Source organism: Balaenoptera physalus (assembly GCF_965194825.1).
Source record: "Balaenoptera physalus genome assembly, chromosome: 21".
In the NCBI taxonomy this organism is placed as follows: Eukaryota; Metazoa; Chordata; class Mammalia; order Artiodactyla; family Balaenopteridae; genus Balaenoptera; species Balaenoptera physalus.
The window spans coordinates 14,676,854-14,700,412 of NC_138902.1; the positions used below are offsets into that span (position 1 = coordinate 14,676,854).

The 23,559-nt window shown below is 40.2% G+C and overlaps 1 protein-coding gene across 2 annotated transcripts in view; it reads right to left on the reverse strand.

Moving 5' to 3' along the window:
- ZMAT4 (zinc finger matrin-type 4) overlaps positions 1-23,559 on the reverse strand; it is a 352,855-nt gene that overhangs the window by 123,642 nt on the left and 205,654 nt on the right. For both annotated transcript variants that reach the window (XM_082444191.1, XM_082444190.1), the window contains one exon: positions 4,032-4,259. In XM_082444191.1, coding sequence (XP_082300317.1) covers positions 4,032-4,259 — 228 coding nt within the window. The remainder of the gene's footprint in view (positions 1-4,031; positions 4,260-23,559) is intronic.

Below are 23,559 nucleotides of genomic sequence, written 5' to 3' on the forward strand. Positions count from 1 at the left end.
CATAGCACAGGGAAATCAGCTCGGTGCTTTGTGTCCACCTAGAGGGGTGGGATAGGGAGGGTGGGAGGGAGACGCAAGAGGGAGGAGATATGGGGATATATGTATACATATAGCTGATTCACTTTGTTATAAAGCAGAAACTAACACACCATTGTAAAGCAATTATACTCCAATAAAGATGTTAAAAAAATTAAATAAAGAAAGAGGCAGACAGCCAATTTTTTTAAATAGGCAAAAGAAATGAACAGACATTTCACAAAGGAAGACATACAAATGACCAACATTTTAAAGTGTTTGACATAATTAGTCAACATGGAAACACAAATTAAAGCCATAATGAAATACTCTCCTACACCCACTAGAATGACTAATATTTGAAAGACTGATAAAAACAAATGTTGGTGAGGATATGGAATTCATATATGTTGCTTTAGGGTGTGCAAAATAATGCAGCTACTTTGGAAAACATTTTGGCAGTTTCTTCTTCAGTTAAAAATACACCCAACTTATGACCCAGCAATTCTACTCTGAGGTATTGAACAAGAGAAGTAAAAACATCTGTCAACAACAAAAACAAAAAGGATGTTCATGAAAGCCTTAATCAAAATAGCACCAAAAAAGTCAAGAGGAGAGTGGATGGACATATTGTGGGATTTCTGTCTAGAAGCAAACCACTCAGTGATAAAGAGCAAGGAAGGGGCTACTCTGCTTTTTATGCAACAAATGGATACATTTCAAAAACAATATGAGAAGCTAGACACAGAAAAATACATACTCTCTGTGCCAATTGTATGAAATTTTAGAGCAGGCAAAACTAAATTTTGGTGAAAAAAATAAGAAAAGTGGTTCCCTGGAATGGGAAGTTAGGATTGACTGGGATGGGGCACGTGGAAATGACGTCATGATGGAAAAGTTACGGATCTTGGTAGGAGTGTGGGTTACACAGGAGTTTGCATCGTCAAAACTCAGTGAACTATATAACACTTCATATCTCTGCCTTTCACAATATATAAAATATACATCGTTTTTTTAAAGTAGAAGAAAAAATCATAAATAATTTCTTGTAAAAATTATTCAATCAGGATCCTTTTAGAAATGAAAAGGATTGCCATGTTAAAAAATGCAGGATTTTAGGTGATTTTTAAATTCTGCTTTCTCTGTTTATTCATTCATTCAGCAATTTTATTGAGTACCTACTCTGTGCCTGTCACTGTTCTAGGTGTTTTTGAACACATCAATGGGCAAAGCAGACAGAGATTCCTGCTTTCAAGTTGCTAACAGTCTATAGGGTGAGTAGGGAGAAATCAGGAAAACCATAATAAACTGGTAAATGATGTAGAGTTTAAAAAACTGAGAAGTGCTGGGACTTCCCTGGTGGTCCAGTGGTTAAGACTCCACGCTTCCACTGCAGGGGGCACAGGTTCGATCCCTGGTCGGGGAAGTAAGATCCCACGTGCCACACAGCCAAAAAAATAAAATAATTAAAAACTGAGAAGTGCTAAGAAAGAGAGGAAGCCTGTGACACTGCCATCCTCCAGCTGCTTGACACCAGTTTTTTAAAAGTTATGGATATGCCCGTATTTACTGGTTAGCATTTTTGCCTTTATTTATTTTTATTTTTACTTTTTTAAATTATTTATTTATTTATTTATTTTTGGCTGTGTTGGGTCTTCGCTTCTGTGCGAGGGCTTTCTCCAGCTGCGGCAAGCGGGGGCCACTCTTCATCGCGGTGCGCAGGCCTCTCACCATCGCGGCCCCTCCCGCTGCGGAGCACAGGCTCCAGACGCGCAGGCTCAGCAGCTGTGGCCCACGGGCCCAGCCGCCCCGCGGCACGTGGGATCCTCCCAGACCAGGGCTCGAACCCGCGTCCCCTGCACCGGCAGGCAGACTCTCATCCACTGCGCCACCAGGGAAGCCCCATTTTTGCCTTTATTAATTGATCGATCATGCACTAGAAGCGTTCCAGAAATAGGAGACTGTGTGTGTGTGTGTGTGTGTGTGTGCACGCGTGTGTGTTTTAAAACATGCTAGGTTATCACCATTGCTTTATTCCCTAAACTTTTGCAATATTTAATGCCTGAATACATATACATCAAGATGTCACCTGGGGTGGGTGTAAAGGTCGGTTTCAAGGACGCTGTGTTCAATGCTAATCGCATTTGCTACTGAGTCAGAATCACATTGAGTTATCAAGTCCAAGAGCAGCCTTTTTTGTCTTCGGGATAAAAGACAAACCACTCAAATGTTACAGAATTCAGACGCCCAAGTCATTAAAGACGAGGTTGTACATAAAAGATGCAGCACCGATAATTCAAAACAGACAAGAAGAATGTGCTCTAGGAATAATTCTTCTACAAGTCATAATATCTGGCACAAAACATAAATAAAGCCCTATTTTCCTCCTTCAGTGCCTGCCGTGAAGGAGTCGCGGAGCAGACTTGTTATCTGCCAGGAACGGCGAGTCATGGGGAGGCCTTCAGCTAAAAAATGCTCCTCCTGTATTTTTAACAAGACTGAGACTGTGAACACAAGAAATTCCCCAGCAGACAGCAATAGTACCAACAATTCAAAAGTATTTGCAACGTGATTATCCAACATACTGAAATATGAAGCTCCATGTTGTTTCTCTATAGCTAGAAAACCTACACAAAAATAGTGTTTTTGCTCTTTGCTCCATTTGCTGTTTTTAATCATTATCTTGGAAAAATCAGTCTCGCATCAAGCCCCATAGATCTCCTAATGGACCTGCAGTCTTAAATCTATGCTGTATGATAGGATTCTTCCATGATAATCTGTTCATTCGCCAGCGACAGCTTATGTTTTCCTCTCTTTTCCCTAAACATATATGATTCTGCTCACATGGGATGCCTTCTCACCTGCTAAAAGACCACCCACATTTCTAGTTCCAACTCCAGTCCTTTTCTTTGGTGAAGTCTTCCCCAACCAACATAATCAGAAGTGACCTGTCCCTCCTCTCAGGTCACACAGCAAGAACTTCTGTCCCATTTATTTGGTCTAGAATTATACCAGGTTATTTTCCCTTGGAGGCTCATAGCCTGGTAAGGGTAATAAGAATTGCAGGCTCTACATACCGAACCCAGCTCAAACCCAGGTTGCATTCTCAGAACTGACTTGTAAATTTTGTTATTACAGCTATTATGATGGATGATCTCCTGGCCAACTCCTAAAAGTATACCTAAACCATAAAATATCTGAGGTATAGTAGAGCACTCTTTGCAGAATTATTTTTCTGAGAAAATGCATTTCTACTTCTACACTGCCAACATCAGTTGATCAAAACTGTTTAGGTGATCAAAAAATGCTTAAATGGTTGTTGATGATGAAATATTCTATTAGGTTCCACAGAATGGTATGTGGCTTCCTCAGGAATCCATAGGACTGACCCTCACCCTATGACTTCCAAATCTCCACTCAGCAACTTCTGTAAAATCTCACATGAACTTCAAATGCTCCATGGTTTCCATCAACCGAGAAAATACGTATCAGATGGGGGATGGGGGGAGCCAGGTATTGATTCTCTAGTGGTCCACAGCACTGTCTTACCTCAGCTTCCTAGATATGCCCATGAAAAGGCCTTGGGCTTAATTTAATCCATGAAATGGAGCCAATGTGTTGCTTTGTTTTGGCTGAATTCATGAAAGCACAAAAGTTTAAAATTAAGATAACACCATTTGGCCTTTTTTGCATCGCTCTTGTACTGCTCATGTACAAAAGCATTCATTCCAGAAGGTGTTTAAAGATAAAGCAGAAGGAAAAACTCTAGTTCATGAATGGGTGGCTTTGATCTGAAACATAGTCAATAAAAATATGGCAATCACAAATACTTTGAAAGAAAGGAGATGGCAAAAATTCGTTTTCTGTTCATTTCCTTTTCCTTCTGTTCCTTTTGGAGGATCCTAGAATTGCCCTTAGTAAGCAAAGCAATAGGAAGAATCATCCCAGTTTATGAAAACACAGTCCTTTCTCTGAAAGCCCAGTTCTGTGGCAGAAATCAGAAGAGTTTCTCTTACCTCTTAATTCCCCCGTATCCAGAGTTGTCCCAAGCTGTTCTAACAAAGCAACTCTTGCTGCATTCTTTTTGTGTTTCTTGCCATCATAATGCTGCTGGGCCATCAGAGGATTGTTAAACCAGGCTGCACAGAGCCCACAGTATCTGTCTGAATCTCTTCTTTGATAGGGAGATGAGACCACTGGAGCAGTGTCCACCCTCGGAGGTTTAAGTGAGCTCAGAGGCGTTGCTGGGGAGAAAAACAACCAGAGAGAACCACAAGCCACATTAGTCCCTTCCTGAGTGAACGTGTCCTCAACAGCTGAAGATGAAAGGGTCTCCCGTTGATTCTAGAGCTCAAAAATCTAAGAATTTACTGAGATTGGGAAAAATGATCTTTGCCTGCCTTTGTTTTTGAAGTTGGGCTACAATTAAAAATTCCTAACTTATTGCGATCAAAGTTTGCAATTTGTTATGGTTCCATCTGATAGGTCAGGAGACCATCCTTTAGGAGGAAAGAAAGGTTTTTAAAAATAAAATCTCGGAGGTAAGGGAGTGATTTATTAATCAAAGCCAAAGCTTGAAGTAAACATTGAACAATCACGACTTGAAAGATTCTGAATGAATTAATTAAACATCTGTGTGCTATAGATGGAAATAACTAGTAAGTAAAGGATTTGCCAAAGTGATAGAAGCAGATCTGTCAGTTGCTTGGATTGTATCAATTGACGAAATCATGCTAATTTTATTGTCAGTTATTTCTGTTTATTGTGAGAGGTTATTTTCAACCCATACCTGCTAAAATTGACATTGAAAATACAATATTTTTTTAAAAGACCAAAAGACAAACACTATAGAGCAGATGTTGCTTATCTAAATGAAAAAGACATACTATCACTATTTTGAGATTGCACAGCCTCAGCTATTAACACATTCCATTGTGAGCTTATAGTTATTTTGGGTCCAGGAAAAAAAAGAGAATCTAACTTGGAAGAGTTTACTAACAGAAAACAAAAATAACGTTTTTAATGCATTACAACATACAAGTTGCTTTCATCTTTTCAATAACTATGAGTTGGATTACTATCCTGTTTCTCAGATGATGGACTTCAGAGATGCCAAAGTTTTACTGAAGGTAAGGTAACTAGTTACGGTAAAGGCAGGACTCCAAGCAAATCCTTAATTTCCAAGACCAATATTCCTTTCAATACCCCTAAGAACTCTTTTCATACTTCTTAATAAGCAAAGGGATTTTTTTCTAGACCTCAGTTATCTTTGTATTTTATATGGGACATAATTTAATTTTAGAAAAAAATTCTGCTCCAAATCTTTTGGAGAAGAAAACAAATTTAAATTCTCACATGGCCCGTTAGTCATCATGCAATATAGCAATGCCTTCTGTTTTTTCTTTGCCTCTGTGATGTGGAATGCAGCTGGCAAGACTATGAAAATTAGGGTTATTCCAAGGAAAAGCTGAGATCTGGAACCTCAATAACAAATTAATGAACCATCTGATCAACTCACTAAGCTTTCAAATCACTTTTATGTGGATTTTATTTTTAGATTAAATAACTGATATACCCACAGCCAACACAATACTCCATGGTGAAAAGCTGAAAGCCTTCCCACTAAAATCTGGAGCAAGACAAGGATGCCCACTCTCACTGCTTCTATTTAATATGGTATTGGAAGTCCTAGACACAGCAATTAGACAAGAAAAAGAAATAGAAGGTATCCAAATTGTAAGGGAAGAGGTAAAACTGTCACTATTTGCAGATGACATGATACTCTATATAGAGAACCCTAAAGTTTCCACCCCAAAACTATTAGAACTAATAAATGAATTCAGCAAGGTTGCAGGATACAAAATTAATATACAGAAATCTGTTGCATTTCTGTACACCAATAATGAAATATCAAAAAGAAAAGTAAAAAAAAAAAAAAAATTAAAATGACATCAAAAAAATACTTGGGAATAAACTTAACCAAGGAAGTGAAAGACCAATATGCTGAAAACAATAAGACATTAATGAAGGAAGTCGAAGATGATTTAAAGAAATGGAAAGATATCCCATGTTTTTGGCTTAGAAGAGTCAATATTATTAAAATGGCCATATTGCTGAAAACAATCTACAGATTTAATGCAATCTCTATCAAAATACCCAGGACATTTTTCACTGAACTTGAGCAAATAATCGTAAAATTTATATGGAAGCACAAAAGACCCCAAATTGCCAAAGCAATTCTGAGAAAAAAGAACAAAGCTGGAGGTATAACCCTCCCAGACTTCAGACTACACTACAAAGCTAAAGTAATCAAAACTGCATGGTATTAGAACAAAAACAGACATGAAGATCAGTGGAACAGAATAGAGAGACCAGAAATAAACCCACACACTTACGGCCAATTAATCTATGACAGAGAAGGCAAGAATATACAATGGAGAAAAGACAGTCTCTTCAGCACGTAGTTTGGGAAAGCTGGACAGCTACATGTAAAACAATGAAAATTAGAATATTCACTCACACCATATGTAAAAATGCACTCAAAATGGTTTAAAGGCCTAAATGTAAGACGTGAAACCAAACAACTCCTAGAAGAGAACATAGATGAAACACTCTTTGACATAAGTTGTAGCAATATTTTCTTGGATCAGTCTCCCAAAGCAGAAGAAATAAAAGCAAAAATAAACAAAGGGTACCTAATTAAAAGTTTTGCACTGCAAAGGAAACCATCAACAAAATGAAAAGACAGCCTATGGGATGGGAGAAAATATTTGCAAATGATGCGACCAATAAGAAGTGATTATCTGAAATATACAAACAGCTGATACAACTCAATATAAAAAAAAAAAAAGCCCAATCAAAAAATGGGCAAAAGACTTAAATAGACATTTTAGAGAAGACATACAGATGGCCAACAGGCACATGAAAAGATGCTCAACGTCACTGATTATTAGAGAAATGCAAATCAAAACCAGAATGAGGTATCACCTCACACCTGTCAGAATGGCCATCATCAACAAATGTTGGAGAAAACGGAAGCTCGTACCCTGTTGGTGGAATGTAAATTTGTGTAGCTACTATGGAAAACATATGGCGTTCCTTAAAAAACTAAAAATAGAGCTGCTATATGATCCAGCAATTCCACTCTGGGTGTATATCCAGAAAAAACAAAAATCACTACATCAAATAGATACATGCACCCCTGTGTTCACAGCAGCATTATTTACATGAACACAACTCTATATATATATATATATATATATATATATATATATATATATATATATATATATACACACACACACACACACACACACACACACACACACACACACACACACACACATATAAACACACACATCGCCATGTGATGATAAAACTAAAACTGGGGCTGTACCATCCTGGCAGCCACCCAGAATCATTCTGCTATGACTTAGAAATGCTAATAAAAGCTACAAATATGCAGCTGACCTGTAATGTGAAAGGACTTCTATTTACTTTTCTGAAGGAAATTGAATCTTTCTTCCAAAGTTTCCTGCATCTTTATCAATTTCTGAGGATTTATAGCCATCTATTGTTTTTGATAGAAATGGAAAACATATAAAATATTTGCAGTCTGAATGAATGTTGACTCTTGAAGCATAATTTACCTTTCTCTAAACTGGGCCCTAAAAAACATTTCAGAGTTGATTTCATCAATTGATACCTTATACATCATATTCTGGCAGGAGCAATACACTATAGAATATTCATCAGATAAGATAATCTTATCTTGCACATAAGAAAGTAGTTTGATGCTGCATTTGCATGGTAGCTTTTCCTCTTTAATAATCCTACTATCCTGGTGCAGCACCAAAGTTTAATTTTTCTTATGCTTTTGTTTCCAACTGTCTTCAGTTGAAAATATAAAACCCAGTTTATATTTCCTATAAAGGCAAACAAAGGTAGTAGTATAAAGGGAATGGAAATAGCTTTGAATCAAAATTGAAAATCAAGTTTGGGTTGGACCCTACCACCCCTGAACTGTGTGACCTTTGGCAAATCTCTGATGCCTCTGGTTTCCACAAGGTTATCTTTATACATTTCAGAGAGTACAAGTTATGCATCTCATTCTGGAAACTTTACTTTCAAACAGGAAACCATGTACTCTGATTCACTGAATATAGCATCCAAATCCTCACTGCAGCTATTGACAGGGTACCAACGATCCCAGTGTGCCTGGGACCAAGAGGGTTCCCGGGACATGAGATTTTCAGTGTTAAAACAGGGAAAGTTCTGGGCAAACTGGGATGAGTTGGTCACCCTAACCTCTGGGATCAGACCTGATTTAACATCCCACTGGAGAAAAGAATTAGGAAAAAGTTTGGAAATAACTATTCAGGAGACCAGAGCAGGTTCTCTTTCAACCAAGCAGACAGGATCCACTGATAGATCTCAAAGGTTTACTTGTTAGGGCACCAAGTGGGTGTCCTTTGCCAGAGAAGGGGGTACCACAACCTCCAGGAAATGGTGTTCTCACTTGCCTGTCTGCTTTCCAGTCCACAGTTACAGGGCGCCCGTCAACTCTCACACCTCCACAAGTGAGACTTGCAATAGCATCTTCTATCTCCTACACTTTCTCTCTCTCTCTCTCCTTCTTCTTTGTTCCTCCTTTTCTCTCCCCCTCTTTCATTCATTCTTACAAAGGATCTGGGGGCTTTCAAAATAATCCCATAAATGGACTCATTTTAAAATCAGTGGTTTTCTACTAATTCAAAAAGATACATGTATCCCAATGTTCATAGCAGCATTATTTACAGTTGGCAAGATATGGAAGCAACTTAAGTGTCCATCAGCAGATGAACAGATAAAGAAGATGTGGTATATATACATATATACATGTATATATGTGTGTGTGTATATATATGTATATACACACACACACACACACACACAGTGGAATACTACTCAGCCATCAAAAAAGAACAGAATTTTGTCATTTGCAGCAACATGGATAGACTTGGAGAGCATTATACTAAGTGAAATAAGTCAGACAGAGAAAGACAAATACCGTATGATATCACTTATATGTGGAATCTAAAAAATAAAACAAACTAGTGAATATAACAAAAAAGAAGCAGACTCACAGATATAGAGAGCAAACTAGTGGTTCCCAGTGGGGAGGGGGGAGGTGCATTATGGGGGGGAGGGTGTGGAAGTTACAAACTATTGGATGTAAGAAAGGCTCAAGTATGTATTATACAACACGGGGAAAATAGCCAATATTTAGGAATAACTAAATGGAAACTAACCTTTAAAAGTTGTATAAAAATAAAACATTAAAAAAATAGAAGTCCATAATACATTCAAAAAAAAGCATGTGTTTTTCTCACCTAAGTGTTCTTATCTACATTACTAATTCTTCCAAGTTTTGTGATATCATGCAGTTTATTCTATTACATCTGTTCCATGTATTTTTTAAAATTTGAGTTGCCCCCAAATTCAGTTTGACCAATGGGGCAGCTTGAAGCTCAGGGAGATAAATCAACCAGCATAGGGCCCCTAATTAATAAACAGCAAAGGAAATAGCAAAGACCAGACCTTCTGACTTGAGGCCCAGCACCATATTTCAATGTCAGCTAGTTCCCAGTGATGCCAAGGGAGCAACAGGCCAAATAAACAGGCAAATTAACCACAGAGTCAGGACACACTTCCTAGGTTTCAGCATCTGTTCTCAGTAGGGATTCTTTGGAAATATGCATGTTCTCTAAAATAATTTTTCTGATTTCCAGTCCCTATGATAAACTGCCTTTCTGTTTTTTCTTCCTATCCTAAATCAAATTAAAGACAGGAGGAATTTTTCAGCAAGTATCACTGTTTTTTGCAAATGCAGTTGACACTTCAATGTGACTAGACCATTCAGTGCCTGGCTGAGGAGCAGCTGTCACTACACATTGACTCAGCTCAGCCTCCAAACAGTTCAGCCTCCAAACAGTCCAGCCTCTTCTGCAGGTAAATGCCTCAACTGTGCAAATTGTGCAAAGTTAGAGCTCAAAACGTACACTTCCTCTGTACTTCTCACAGAGGAGAGTGCCTCTTGTGTAGATGATAAACGCTCAATGAACATGTGATGAATAAATGAAGAAAAGAGCTAGTAAATTTCAGTTAATATCAACTCAGGGGATTTTCATGTTTTAATAAATGGCTTGTGATAGCTGAATTTAAAATCTTTGATGGTGTGATTAAACTTACTTCATAGGATTAAAAACAAGTTAGATGTTCACAAGTGGGGATGAATTAAATAAACTGTGGATCTCTATACTCTGAAATTTAGTGACCTGGAGAAACATTCAGGATATAATATAAATTAAAAGATGGAGGTTACATGTGGGATGTAAACCAAATTACTTATTAAATTATACACATAGACATATAAAACTATATATGAAGGCTAGAAGACTATAAATAAAAATCTTAGCAGTGGTTATTTTTAAGTTGTGGATGATGAGTGATGTGGTTTATACTCATACAACCCTTGATGAAGGGGAAAAACATTTTTATTTTTCATCTTACATAGAGGTCACATTTCATGCGAACTTCTTTTAGTGCAAAGTCTAGAAAACACTGCTTAAGGGACTTTTGGTGCCACAACAAGGTCTCAGATTAAACCTCACAAGATTTTCTTTGCACTGATTTATTTATTAATTTATTTTTGATGGGGGTGGGATAGGTTGGGAGAAAGCTGACTCAGTCAGAATATCATATAAAAGCTCCAGCTTCTCCTATTTCTCCAAAAGATATGGGGCAACTCCTTTCCCACCACAGCCGACCCTGAAATGGCTCTAAAGATTTAGGTAAAAGGAAGTATCTCTCTTCCTTCTCATCTGATATGTTTGGAAGTGAATACTGCTACCTGAAGCTGCAAGATAGGAAAATCCAGGTGCTATTTCTTCGATGCCAGGAAGGAAATTAAAGAACACTGTCAAATATCCCAAGTTCCAAAGTATGTACCATTAAACACTTCCTGAGAATAAACAAAGATGAGGGTGACTTACCAGAACCATCATTCCAATTCAATTTTGTATCAACAATCTAAGTATAATCAGCCTATTAGTGAGAACTGCTTCCTCACCCACACTGCATTCATAGATCATCAGTCTTCATTAATACCCTATTCATAGATTATTGATTTTCATTAATATAGAATAATTCCCTCTGGTTCAGTCACTGATTAGGTTCTAAATACCTTAAGTACGCCTGTTTTCTGCAGAATCCTAATCTTTGAGAATAAGTCATTAAATAGAACTTGAGAGGAGATAAAAGCCATTTTATAACTTTCTCATGTTGTTTGACAAAAGAATCCTAAGGCTGTGGTACTCCACATTCTTTTACGCATTGGAAACAGGAGGACAGAACGTAAGTTTCAGGAGGATAGAATCTTTATCAATTTTGTCCGCTGACGTATCCCAGGTGCCCAGAACCAGTGCGTGTTAAATCAAGGCTTGTGGAATAAGAGGACTCGTTTTTTCTCCATCAAGCTATCTATGTAAGAGAAGGAATCATGGTTTTACCTTAGGACATTCTGCTAAGATGATGTGATAGCATCCTCTCTGTCCAGACTGATCTTAAAAAGCCCTGCTGCGTTGTGGGTACAATACACTCATGGCATTCGGTTTTCAAACACTATTCAGTTAAGGTGCTTTATTCCCTCTGAGTTCAGTCTCACAATCTTCGGTTATCACCTCTGTTCTCAAACTCTGTGCAGAGGTGCCCTGGATGATGCAGTGAACACACAGAAGAGCCCATACGATCTTTTAAAGTCCTGAGAAAGCATAGTGAATCCATCAGACCCCATGGGAACCACTGTCTCCAGGTAATTCACAGTTTCAGCATGAGATGCTACAGTCCTTTCAGTGAGCTCATATTCCTGTGAAGCTGGACTTCCAGAGGCTGCTGTGTACCTCCAATCCATCCAACCAATCAATGAGGAACAGGAAATGAAGTTGATAAAGTCCAGTGTAATTCAAAGATTTGAGAAGTTACGCAGTGCCCAACAGGCAAACGCATCCATTAGTCAGTGTGGTTATTTAAGGATAAAGTACAAAATTAAGACTTCTTTCAATGCACGTGCATTATTATTTTTTTTTATAAATTTATTTATTTTATTTATTTATTTTTGGCTGCGTTGGGTCTTCATTGCTGCGGGCGGGCTTTCTCTAGTTGTGGCGAGTCGGGACCACTCCTCACTGTGGTGCGTGGGCTACTCACTGCGGTGGCTTCTCCTGCTGCAGAGCATGGGCTCTAGGCGAGCGGGCCTCAGTAGTTGTGGCTCACAGGCTCAGTAGTTGTGGTGCACGGGCCTAGTTGCTCTGCGGCATGTGGGACCTTCGCGGACCAGGGCTCAAACCAGTGTACCCCGCATTGGCAGGCTGATTCTTAACCACTGCGCCACCAGGCAAGTCCTGACGCGCATTATTTTTGCACACGGCTGCTAAGTCATTAGGACATAAATACTCATTAAGTTGTTTGGACATGAAGAGTTATGACATCCTACTGTATACTTCGCTATTGCTTGAGCAAGAATTAATGACCTGCTAATTGGGCACTGCTCGAAGTGCCTCTCTTCACAAATCTCAGGTGAGAGGCAGAAAGTCAGCTTCCCGGAGAGAGACTCGATTCACTGCCACCCCCATGCCTGCCCCCAGCAGGTGCCATCCTTAGAGTGGTGAGCGGGAGAGCATCCCCCAGACCACAGCCAGTATTGTCAGAGGGCGAGGGAGGGCCGATGAGCTGACCCCTGGGAACGGATACTAACTCCTGCACTTTTCATTCTGCCATCGTTCTCCGGCGTCACCTAATCCATACGCCACGCTCAGGGATGGGAATGATTTACTTATCCAGCGGCATCAGCTATTCAACCAGGGAGCCAGCTTCCTGGATCGTTTCTTATAGCCTATGAATATTTACAGAGGCTTCAAAGATGAGAAAAGTGATCAGTGCCAGAAGCACAGCAGAGATAAAGTGCAAGCTAAGTTTGGAGGAAGACAGAGAAAGAGGGTGGCCTTTCGGCCTGGGCTGGAGGGAAGCTGAAACTTTAGAAGTAATTTTAGGGAAGTTAGCGCTGATACTGTCCCCTGAGTAGAACACGTGCATCTACACTTTTCTTCTTTACCCTTAGGCAGCATCCCCCGCGGCCCCAAAGCGATCTCCTGGCTTCTCCATCCAGCCTCAGCTTTGAGTTACCTTAAGCCCACATCCCTAAAAGTAACATTGACCTCAATAACCCAGAGTTTGAAAGTTATGAAAATTGCCTCTACTTTGTATTTAAAACTATGAATATTAGCTCTGCATCTATCTTGCATGTATCTATCTGGTTAATCCAAATAATCTAGACATAAAGTATTTTGCATTAACTGCCACTTAGAAACTGCTAAGTCTGAAGATTTGGTGTTCTTTGGAGTCAGCTCTATAAACCTCAAAGCAACCCGAGAACTTCCAGAGGTCAGACTGTGACACAGATGGGGTTACCCGGCCCCATCGTGCGAGCTGCCCCCTAATAGCTGGATCAAGAGAATCCAGAATATTAAAAGCTAAAGCAAGAAGGTTCTCCAGCCCCAAAGAGTTTAAGGACCCCACGGCCTTACACCACTGCTTCTGATCTTGAGCAGTGAGGTTGCTGGGTAGAGGATGATTGTATATAAGGAAGGGGTTTTAGGCTAGATAAGACTTTGAAGATAAATGCTAGAAAATCATTAGGCAATCCAGTTCCTGTGGAAACAGAAGCCTACTCAGAGCCCGAATCGTTTAGACGTATCATCCATAATCATTCCTTTAACTATGGTTTTGACCATAAATTGCACAGTGCATTGCCAGGCAGACACAGCCAAAAGGGAGTGTGTAAGAGAGAACAGAAAAGCTCTCAGCTGAAGAATTTTTAGGACAAGAGTGCCATTAACAGCCAAGGAGGGTGAAGCCTCTTAACACTTGCTACCCTGAGTGTGCTCCAAGGACCGAGAGTATCAACATCGCCTGGCAGTTTACTGGAGATGCAAGTCTCAGGTCCAGTCGTGGACCACTGGATGAGAACCTACATTTATGAGAGCTTCAGATGACTCATATGCAAATTAAATTTGGAAAGCACTGAATTAGGATTCAGTGGTTCCCATCCCTGGCTAAGGGTTAGAATCATCTGGGAGGAGCTGAATACTTATGGACTCTAGGCCACAACCCAGACCAATTAAATCAGGATCCCTTGGCTCAGGGCGTAGCATCAGTAACACTTTTGCAAGGTGCTTCTAGTGTGCGGCCAGGGCTGGGAACCATGGGGCTGAAGGAACACCCTCTGGCTTGGACCCCACATTCACCTTGACCTTCCCAAGAATCTGTGATTCCTGTGACTATAACTGACACCGTCTTCCCCGTGAGACGTACAGCACCACTCCGGCCCTCTTGGAATGGAAACATCTTTCATTTCAAGTGGCATCTTGTACAATGACGTGTAGAATTTAGAACTTGGAGCCTAGGCAGAGTCTTGCTGGGTTAGCGCGAGGTCTCCCAGAGCACGTTTCCAACCCTCTCCTGTCAGAAGGAAGGTGTAACAGGCTCTAGACACCTTTTTGGCTGTTTTCCTGCAGATGTTAGTTTTTAAATAAACTTCCTTTTTCCCTCCTTATTCCAATTGACAGCTTTCTTATTTAATAAATACTAAAATTGTTTTAGGTCTATGGCCATACCACCCTGAATGCGCCCGATCTCGTCTGATCTCGGAAGCTAAGCAGGGTCGGGCCTGGTTAGTACTTGGGTGGGAGACCACCTGGGAATACCGGCTGCAGTAGGCTTTAAAAAAATAAAAAGTAAAAAATAAATTTAAAAAATTTAGAACTATTTTATTATGTTGCATTAATTCTACAGAAGATTATGTGCTTTCTTAAAAAAAAATCAAAAGAGACAAAGGGGATAAAAAAAATAACATGGTTTTTAAATGAAATCCAACCACAACTCAGGGTGGGGTTTCTAATTAGACAATAAAATGGGGCTAATTGTTCAACCTCATATCGTTGCTGTGAGGATTCAAAGTACCTGCTTGGTGAATGTTAGTTCCCAAGCATCCTGGCCACAGAGGAAACTGTGACTGGAACTCAGATCTCCTAACTCCGGCTCCATGTTTTTTCCACTGCCCCACACTGACTTTATTATTATTATTATTTTTTTACATCTTTATTGGAGTATAATTGCTTTACAATGGTGTGTTAGTTTCTGCTGTACAACAAAGTGAATCAGCTATATGTATACGTATATCCCCGTATCCCCTCCCTCTTGAGGCTCCCTCCCACCCTCCCCATCCCATCCCTCTAGGTGGTCACAGAGCATCGAGCTGAGCTCCCTGCTGTGCTGATTTTAGTTCTGCCACAAGTGGGCCCAGAGGTTGGCCCAGCAAAGACTGGGAACGCGGTGAGCATGAGGGAGGGCAGTGTTGGGTGAGAATAAGCTGACGCAGTGGTGATGAAACGTTCAGGGAGCTTGTTGTAAGTGGCTGGTTACCAAAGTAAACGGCACACGTTGTAGAATGATACAGAAGAGCCAGAGAGCTGGCTCTCGGAAGAACGGGGCATCAGTAACGGTTAAAGGATTCGGAATGGCTGAACCAGAAGAAAGGAGGCTGCAGACTTATACATCTTGAGACTCATAGAGGACTATGGCATTTGGACCAACGGCCAGCTGTTTTCCAAAGCTGCTCAAAGAGGGAAACAGATTGAGTCTGGAACAGTAGGCCTTTGGAATACAGGTAGCTTAAGGGACTTCATGCCTGATGTGAAGCAGGCTTCCTGGCCCCAGGATGGGGACCTGAGGGAGGTTTACAGAATGTGAGCATTATTAATACCCAGTGGTGGAGGGGAAGAGTGTTTAAATCACACCAGATACTGGGACTTAGAATGAAATGGAACCTTACTGGAAACAGATAGATAGATAAGATGCTAAGTCCAGATTCTGTGAATTCCTAGACATAACTAGTCTCTGGATGAAACATAACATTTTTTTTCCAAAAAGCAAAATTCTTGAATATTAAATCATCAGGGTTAAACAGATATATGTACATCTTTCTTTCTGACTTATTTTGACTAAAAATCCCCTCCCCTTGGTATTAAGAAAGATCAAGGAAAACATTGCCAGAGTTAGTTTTCGCCTCCCTCGCCCATCAGCATTCTTGATCTATTAGTTCTACTATCTGAAAATGAAAATTCAAGTATTAATATTTCATCCGCTCTATTGACTGAAAAGCAAAATGAAGATGTCATGATTAGCGCTTTGCACTAATCGAGATGTAATTACAGTGAGAATTCGTGAGGAGGCCTTTAACCCCAGACTCCTGCTGCCCGGGTAACTGATTCCAGCAGGTGGGAGAGAGTGGCCATCATGCCTTCCAGTGACCGAGGGCTCCTGGCTTCCAAAGACTTTTGTATCTTTCGGTTTTGAGGGCTGCACCTGGAACTCCCAGGTGGTGTCTTTAGCCAGTATCATTAACTATAAGAGTGGCTGCAACTCCTCCCCCCTCACAGTAGACAACATCCTCTTGAAAACCTAGATGGATTTTCCATTAAAGCCATAAACTAGTGTGTGCCCAGTAGACAAGTGAAGAGAGTCACTTAGCAGGAAATCCTACACAGGAGAAGCAACTTCTCTGGAGGCTGATCATACAGTAAGAAAGCATGAAATGTCATCTTTCTGTTTTCAGGCAGGGAAACTTGCTTGGTGTCTGGATCACATGACACTTTATCATGCAGGATAACCCCTGGAGAAACCGCCTATTTTCCTATAGACTCACTTCATGAAGAGGAAAGGTGCTTTTCTATCGCATTCCAACATGAGAGCCTTGAAGCTGCGGTTTTCCTCACCCCCACGAGAGAAGGAACCCATGCATTTGTTCTGGGCTGGCTGAGAGGCAAAGGGATCTGAGTGTCAGAGGCGTGTGACTGATGTCAGGAAAGGGATTGTTAGGGACTAGGAAAAAAGAGGATTGTACGTATGGATAGAGACCTGGGTGTCCAAGGTGGCAGGATGTCCCGGGAATGTCTATAATGGGACCACGGCCTTCTCTTTGAAAGCCTAGCTTGGCAAAGAGGGGATGAAACCACCAAAGAAAGTCACTGACCTGGAGGAATATGCCAGGCTGCACAGGCAGAGAGGAAAGTTAGACCCACTTCTGAGGAAGTCCTGGGTCTTCACCTTGAACCTGTGTAAGCCCAGTACCCAGCAGCCTCCTGGGTGATCAGAAAGTAGCCAGAGCCCACAGGCTGAGGGACCGCTTTGAGGGCACCCACATGCTCCTAGGCCCCTGTGTGGCCCTGAAGATGGAGACGATACCCCAAGGAATGACCAAGACTGGCCTTCTCACCAAGCTTCAAGGCTAGAGGACAGAAGTCTTGTAAATTGATTTTTTAAATATAAAGAAATTTAATATTTGTGGCACTCAAGTATTATCCAGTAATTCACACTTACTGCATCTGATTATTGAAGAAACCAAACTGAGTGTTAAGCAAGACTTTTAAGGCTGATGTTTAAAATACATAGATGTTTCAGAGGATGAGAATACAGTCTGGGACATTTACTACCAATTATTTTAGGTGGAATGCTTACTTTACAAGTGCCTTCTCGATTTCATAAACTAGACAGTTTCAGGGTTCTTGTCTTTAGTCAATAATTTAATAGTTGTTGCCAGAAAATCTCACTCACAGTTTTCTGAATCATAATGCATTCTGTGTGGATGCCAAGTCCTGACCATGCCTCTTATTGACAGCTTCAGAGTAAGCACAGGAAGTTGATTGTTTTACTGGTCTACTGTATTCCTTCCTAAAAATGTGTCAAAGAACACTTTCTGGAATAAAGGTATAACTGCATCATAAAAGCTGCCGAAATCATCAACTATCTTATACTGCTGTTGGATTACCCAGAGGAGAAAAGTGAGCTTGTGGTATTTAAAAAGATTTGTGAAAATCAGCTGGGAGGTAGCCTCATTGTTGAAATCTTTAATTCTACCCAATCACCGATGCGTTGTTTTATTGGTCATCAAATATAAAATAAAAAGACAGTAGCCTTGATTTAATCATTGTTCCAAGCCTCTTATGATCATGACCAAAAGAATCTGGCTTACCTCTCATGCTAATTCGTTTAAAACCTGATTCCCTTTCTGACTTACTTCACTCTGTATGACAGACTCTAACTCCATCCACCTCACTACAAATAATGCTAACACGTATATATGGAATCTAAGGGGAAAAAAAAAAAAAAGGGTCATGAAGAACGTAGTGGCAAGACGGGAATAAAGACACAGACCTACTAGAGAATGGACTTGAGGATATGGGGAGGGGGAAGGGTAAGCTGTGACAGGGTGAGAGAGTGGCATGGACATATATACACTACCAAACGTAAAATAGATAGCTAGTGGGAAGCAGCCGCATAGCACAGGGAGATCAGCTTGGTGCTTAGTGACCAACTAGAGGGGTGGGAGGGAGGGAGATGCAAGAGGGAAGACATATGGGAACATATGTATATGTATAACTGACTCACTTTGTTATAAAGCAGAAACTAACACACCATTGTAAAGCAATTATACTCCAATAAAGATGTTAAAAAAAAAAAAAAAAAAAAAAACCTGATTCCCTATAGGGTAGTCAGCGGCCTGACTTGTGTGTTTTCTCCTGACAGTGTGACACAAGGGAAAGATCACCGCAAGAGAAGAGAAGCCTCTTTGCCATCAACCAGTTTTATCACTTTGGGCAAATAATGTCATCTCTCTAGCCTTCAGTGTCCTCATCGGGAAAATGAGGTGGTTGAAATAATAATTGCTAAGAGCGTTCCAGTTCTGCAACTCTATGAATCTATTACTTGTTGCATTCATAAGCATCAGAAAAGCCACAGTCATCATTGGAACAAGTGCACTGATCTGAGGACAATGCCTTAGAACAAGTCAGCTTTCCTAATTTAAAAGAAAACACACCACTATGAAGATCGGCCTGTTTGACAAACTATTGTTTGCATCTATTAAAACAAGTATCTAGACAGTTTATGCCAGGCACACCAAACAACATGATTCGGATGATAGAACTGCTGTGGTGGAGAAAATCTTCAATGCAAATATGAGGCACTGATTGGATCTGAAATGCATATATTATTCAAAACGCGAATTTGTTTAAGTTTCAAACGGATCCAGAATACCCTTTTCTTTATTCATTCAACAGAGAACTCAAATAAGCAGTTGGGTATCAGCCATAGAGACTTATGGAAAAGTTCTAAATCTCTGTCTGTCTCGTTTTCAATAGGAAATAAGGGGAAAAAAGGAGACAAGCAACAAGATTTCAGAAGAGGAATATACGATAAATACACCCACACACTGGACAAGCAGAGTGGACAAGATCGTTGCTTGTCTATTTCCTTCCCCACACAGTGGTTCACTGTTCCCACAAATGAGAAATTCTTTTTTTTTTTTTTTTTGAGCTTCATTTTTTTAAATTGAGAGACATTCTTGATTGAAGGTGTATAAATATCTGTCTCTGTGGCTTTATTGCTTCCAGTCATCTTAGTGAGAGTCTTGGGGGTTGAACCGTGCTGTTCATTAGGTAAGCAAATGTCTGTAGATCATTTTACGAAGAATTATTTATCCTCACCTAGAGATCAAGGGAAAAGCCTTAGAAAATGCAATCAAAAATCCTGGGTTCAAGTTCTGATTATATATTTCACTATGTGACACCAGGCAAGTCACTTTACCCTATAGAGCCTCAGTTTCTTCATCAACAAAATGGAGCTAATAATACTTTGTATTTATTATGAAGATTAAACGAAACAATGAAGGCAATATTTCTGAAATAGTGTCTTTTTTTTCGGGGGGTGGGAAATCCAGGGTGAGATAATATCTTAACAATTATCAGTTATGATCATTGATTTTATCATTAGGTTAAAAATATATATATATGTATATCTCATTAGGTTAGATTCAGCCTGCTCAACTACAGTTTTACCAGAGGGCAGGATCTTTTAAATACAATATATTTTTGCTTCATTGTTGAGAGATGAAAAGACTTTTTGAAAGCTACAGTTTATAAATGTAACGAATATAAAGTAACTTTTGTCATGTAGACAGTTGATTCTTGTTATCCGTGGTAGTTATATCCTATAAACTCTCCAAGAATACTGAATTAGTAAATACTGACTGAGTATTCCTTGGGGAAATAGAGTTAGGTTCCTGTGAGCCTGTGGTCACATTCTGATCAACTGGTCAATACAGAATCTTGTTTTACGTGTGCTTCTGTTTAAAGACACCTTCTTTAATATATATTTTTGATTCACTAACATTTAACTCAAAGCCAACACATTACAACTCATGCCTGAACAAAGCTTATCTAAACACACACATTTTCCCCGTAAGGCACATCACAGCCTTCTTGCACTTAGGAAAACTAGACAGCACTCCAGGGGAGCCATTTTAAATGGCAAAATTTCCAACAAAAAGCACAAAAATGCAAAACACCTGGCAGGAAATAGATTGCAAAAAAGGCACTTGTTTGCAGTATGAGGGTTGAAATTTCGAAGATAGAGTGTTGCCTTCCGCTGAGAACATACACATGGGGCAACTCAAATTTTTCACCACTTTGCACACATCTGTGAGTGCCCATGAAATGCCATGAGTGCTGATTTTGTGGTTAAAAATAAATTTTAGTGAGTAGGTGAGTTCACAGATACAAAATCCCACAAATAATGAGGATTGTGTGTTTGTGTATACTTATGTAAGTATTTATACACAATCATATATTCATTCAATAATTAATCATGAGGCAGGCACTATAGTGAGTATTTTAGATATATATTCTTCCTCATTACAATAATTATATAATCTCAGTATCACTATAATCTTACCAATATGAAATTGAGGGCTGAGGACTTAAAATCACTTGTAAAATTCACACAAATAGAACCAGAATTTAAAGCTAAGTCTGATTTCAGGGCCTATGTTTGCCCTCTATTCTGTGTTTCACCAATTTGAGTCAAGCCAGTGATGTCTGAGAGTTATATAAAAGAAAGTGCTCAGTATCCATTCTGGCTAAGAATGATGGATGTATTCATAAAAGCTTATACGTGAAACAGTAACTTTCAGGGACAATGTATCAAGCAGGATGGATTAGGCTCTCCTGCAGTAACAAACAGCCCCCAAGTATCACAATAAAGGCCTCTTTTTTGCTCTTGCAAAGTCTAGTGTAGGTTGAATGGCCCTCCTCCATCCCGTAGCCCGGTCTTAAGACATCTACTCCCAACCAATTGAAAGTCTGGGGAAGGTAGGAAGCAAAAGGTGTTTGGATGAGCAATGTCTCTGCCACAAACACAAATAAATTTTCCCGTTAATCCTAAATATAATACCTAACCATATAGACTATGGGTAATCTTAGATCTCACTTTGATTAATGGTAGACAACAGGAAATACCTGTAGTTTAAAGGTTTTATTCTAAGCTTCAAATTTCTTCTAAATCGTTTACATTTTCTTCAAGAAAACTTTTTAAAGGACAGTTAAAGGATGTTTTCTTTTAGGATTTTCTTTAGGATTTTGAGTCAGAGGTCAGTCTCATTCTTATTTCAATTATTTTGTTTGTATGGGTTGGTCATAAAGAGAAAGGGGAAAAATCACTCGCTAGCAAGCATAATATCGGGGCCAGTGACCTCAGTTAAATGAAGGTGGTTGTATCCTGCGTTGAACAGTGCCTCCCCTCAAATTCATGTCCGCTCAGAATTTCAGAATGGGAACTCCTTTGGAAATAGGGTTTTTGCAGATATAATTATTTAGACTAAGCTGGACCATACTGGATTCGGGTGAGCCATAGACCCAATAACTGGTATCTTTATGAGAAGAGGAAAGGACACACAGATGCAAGGGAGGAAGGTCATGTGACAATGGAAGCAGAGATTGGGATGATGGATCCAGAAAGCCAAGGACTGCCAGAAGCCTCCAGAAGGTAGGCAAGGATTCTTCCGCAGAGCCTCAGTGTGAGCGAGGCCCTGCCCACACCTTGATCTCAGACTTCTAGCCTCCAGAACTATGAGCATAAATTTCTATCGTTTTAAGCCACCCAGTTTATGAGAAGTTGTTACAGCACCCCTGGGAAACTATAGAGATCAGACTTCAGATTTCAAATAAGAATTTAAAATCAGGAGGTATAAGCATATGAAGGTTTTGATCAAATCTGGTTATAATTTCATCTCTTTCGTTTTCTAAATGTCTTTGAATGTCAGGCCTAGTGGAGATATTTGCTCTCACTCACATCTTGCAGCTTCTCTGGAGAATTCCTTGCTCTCAACAAGAGGGAGCCACTGGCCTCCCCTCATTCTCTGCTCTCAAGGTGCCTCCCCAAGGCTCGTCTCTCTGACGTCCCCACATCTGTCCTGATCTCTCCACTAACCCCTATCCGGTGTCTCCCCAGCTTCTCGAAGGTGTGTGGTCCTGGGGAATGTTTCATTTTATACACACACACCTAGAATACCACCACTCTCTCTCCTCGCCGCCTCTCCCCCCCGAGATCATTCATTGTCTAGATCAGAGGTGGGCAAACCTTCCACATAAAGGACCTCGGAGCAAATATTTTAGGCTTTGTGGATTCTGTGGTTTCAACTCTGCCATCGTGGCACAAAAGCGGCCTAGACAGAACGCAGGTGAATGAGCACGGTCGTGTTCCAATCAAACTTTATTTATGGAACACCGAAATATGAATTTTCTATATTTGCCGTGTGTCACAAAATATTCTTCTTTTGATTTTTTTTTAAACCGCTTAAATGCATAAACACCATTTGGGGCTTGCAGACCACACAGAACGGGCAATGAGAGGTGAGATGTGGTTCTCGGGCCAAAGTTTGCCAAACCTGATCTAGCTCAGCAGTTCTCAACTGGGGTCAACTTTGCCCCCCAGGAAACATCCGGCAATGTCTAGAGACGTTTCCTATTGTCACATGTCTAGTGGGGCTCTTTTGTCATCTAGTGGGTGGAAGCCAGGGACGCTGCTAAACATCGTACAACGCACAGGACAGCACCCCTCCCCCAGCCAAGAATTAGCCAGTAAAAAATGTCAGCGCCACTGAGATTAGAAACTCTGAGCTAGATAAAGGGTTCCTGTGAGAAACTGAGAGCCCTCCCTAACACCCCACGCCATAGGTTATGTAGTTATTAAGGCCCTAGTTGGACAAGTCTCATCCTAAATTCTTCTCAGATCTCTCCAACTGCAATGATTCTAACTGTTCTTCAATAGATCCTGTGTATCCATAGACCTTCACGGTGTGTTGTTCATTGTAGACAAGGGCCCACGTTTCCTCCACCAAACGGCGAGCCTCAGAAGGGCGTGTGGTGTCTTATCCACCTTTACATTCCCAGGACCAAGGGTGACAGGAACTGAGCTAGGAAAACAATGAACTAAAACCTCCAAGTTATGAACTCACTTGAGGCGGGTACCAGATGAGAGAATTCCAGCTTCCGTAGAGAAGCTACTTCTATGAGCCCTTAGAGTGGAATTTTCTGTCCCAGAATGCCAGAGTTG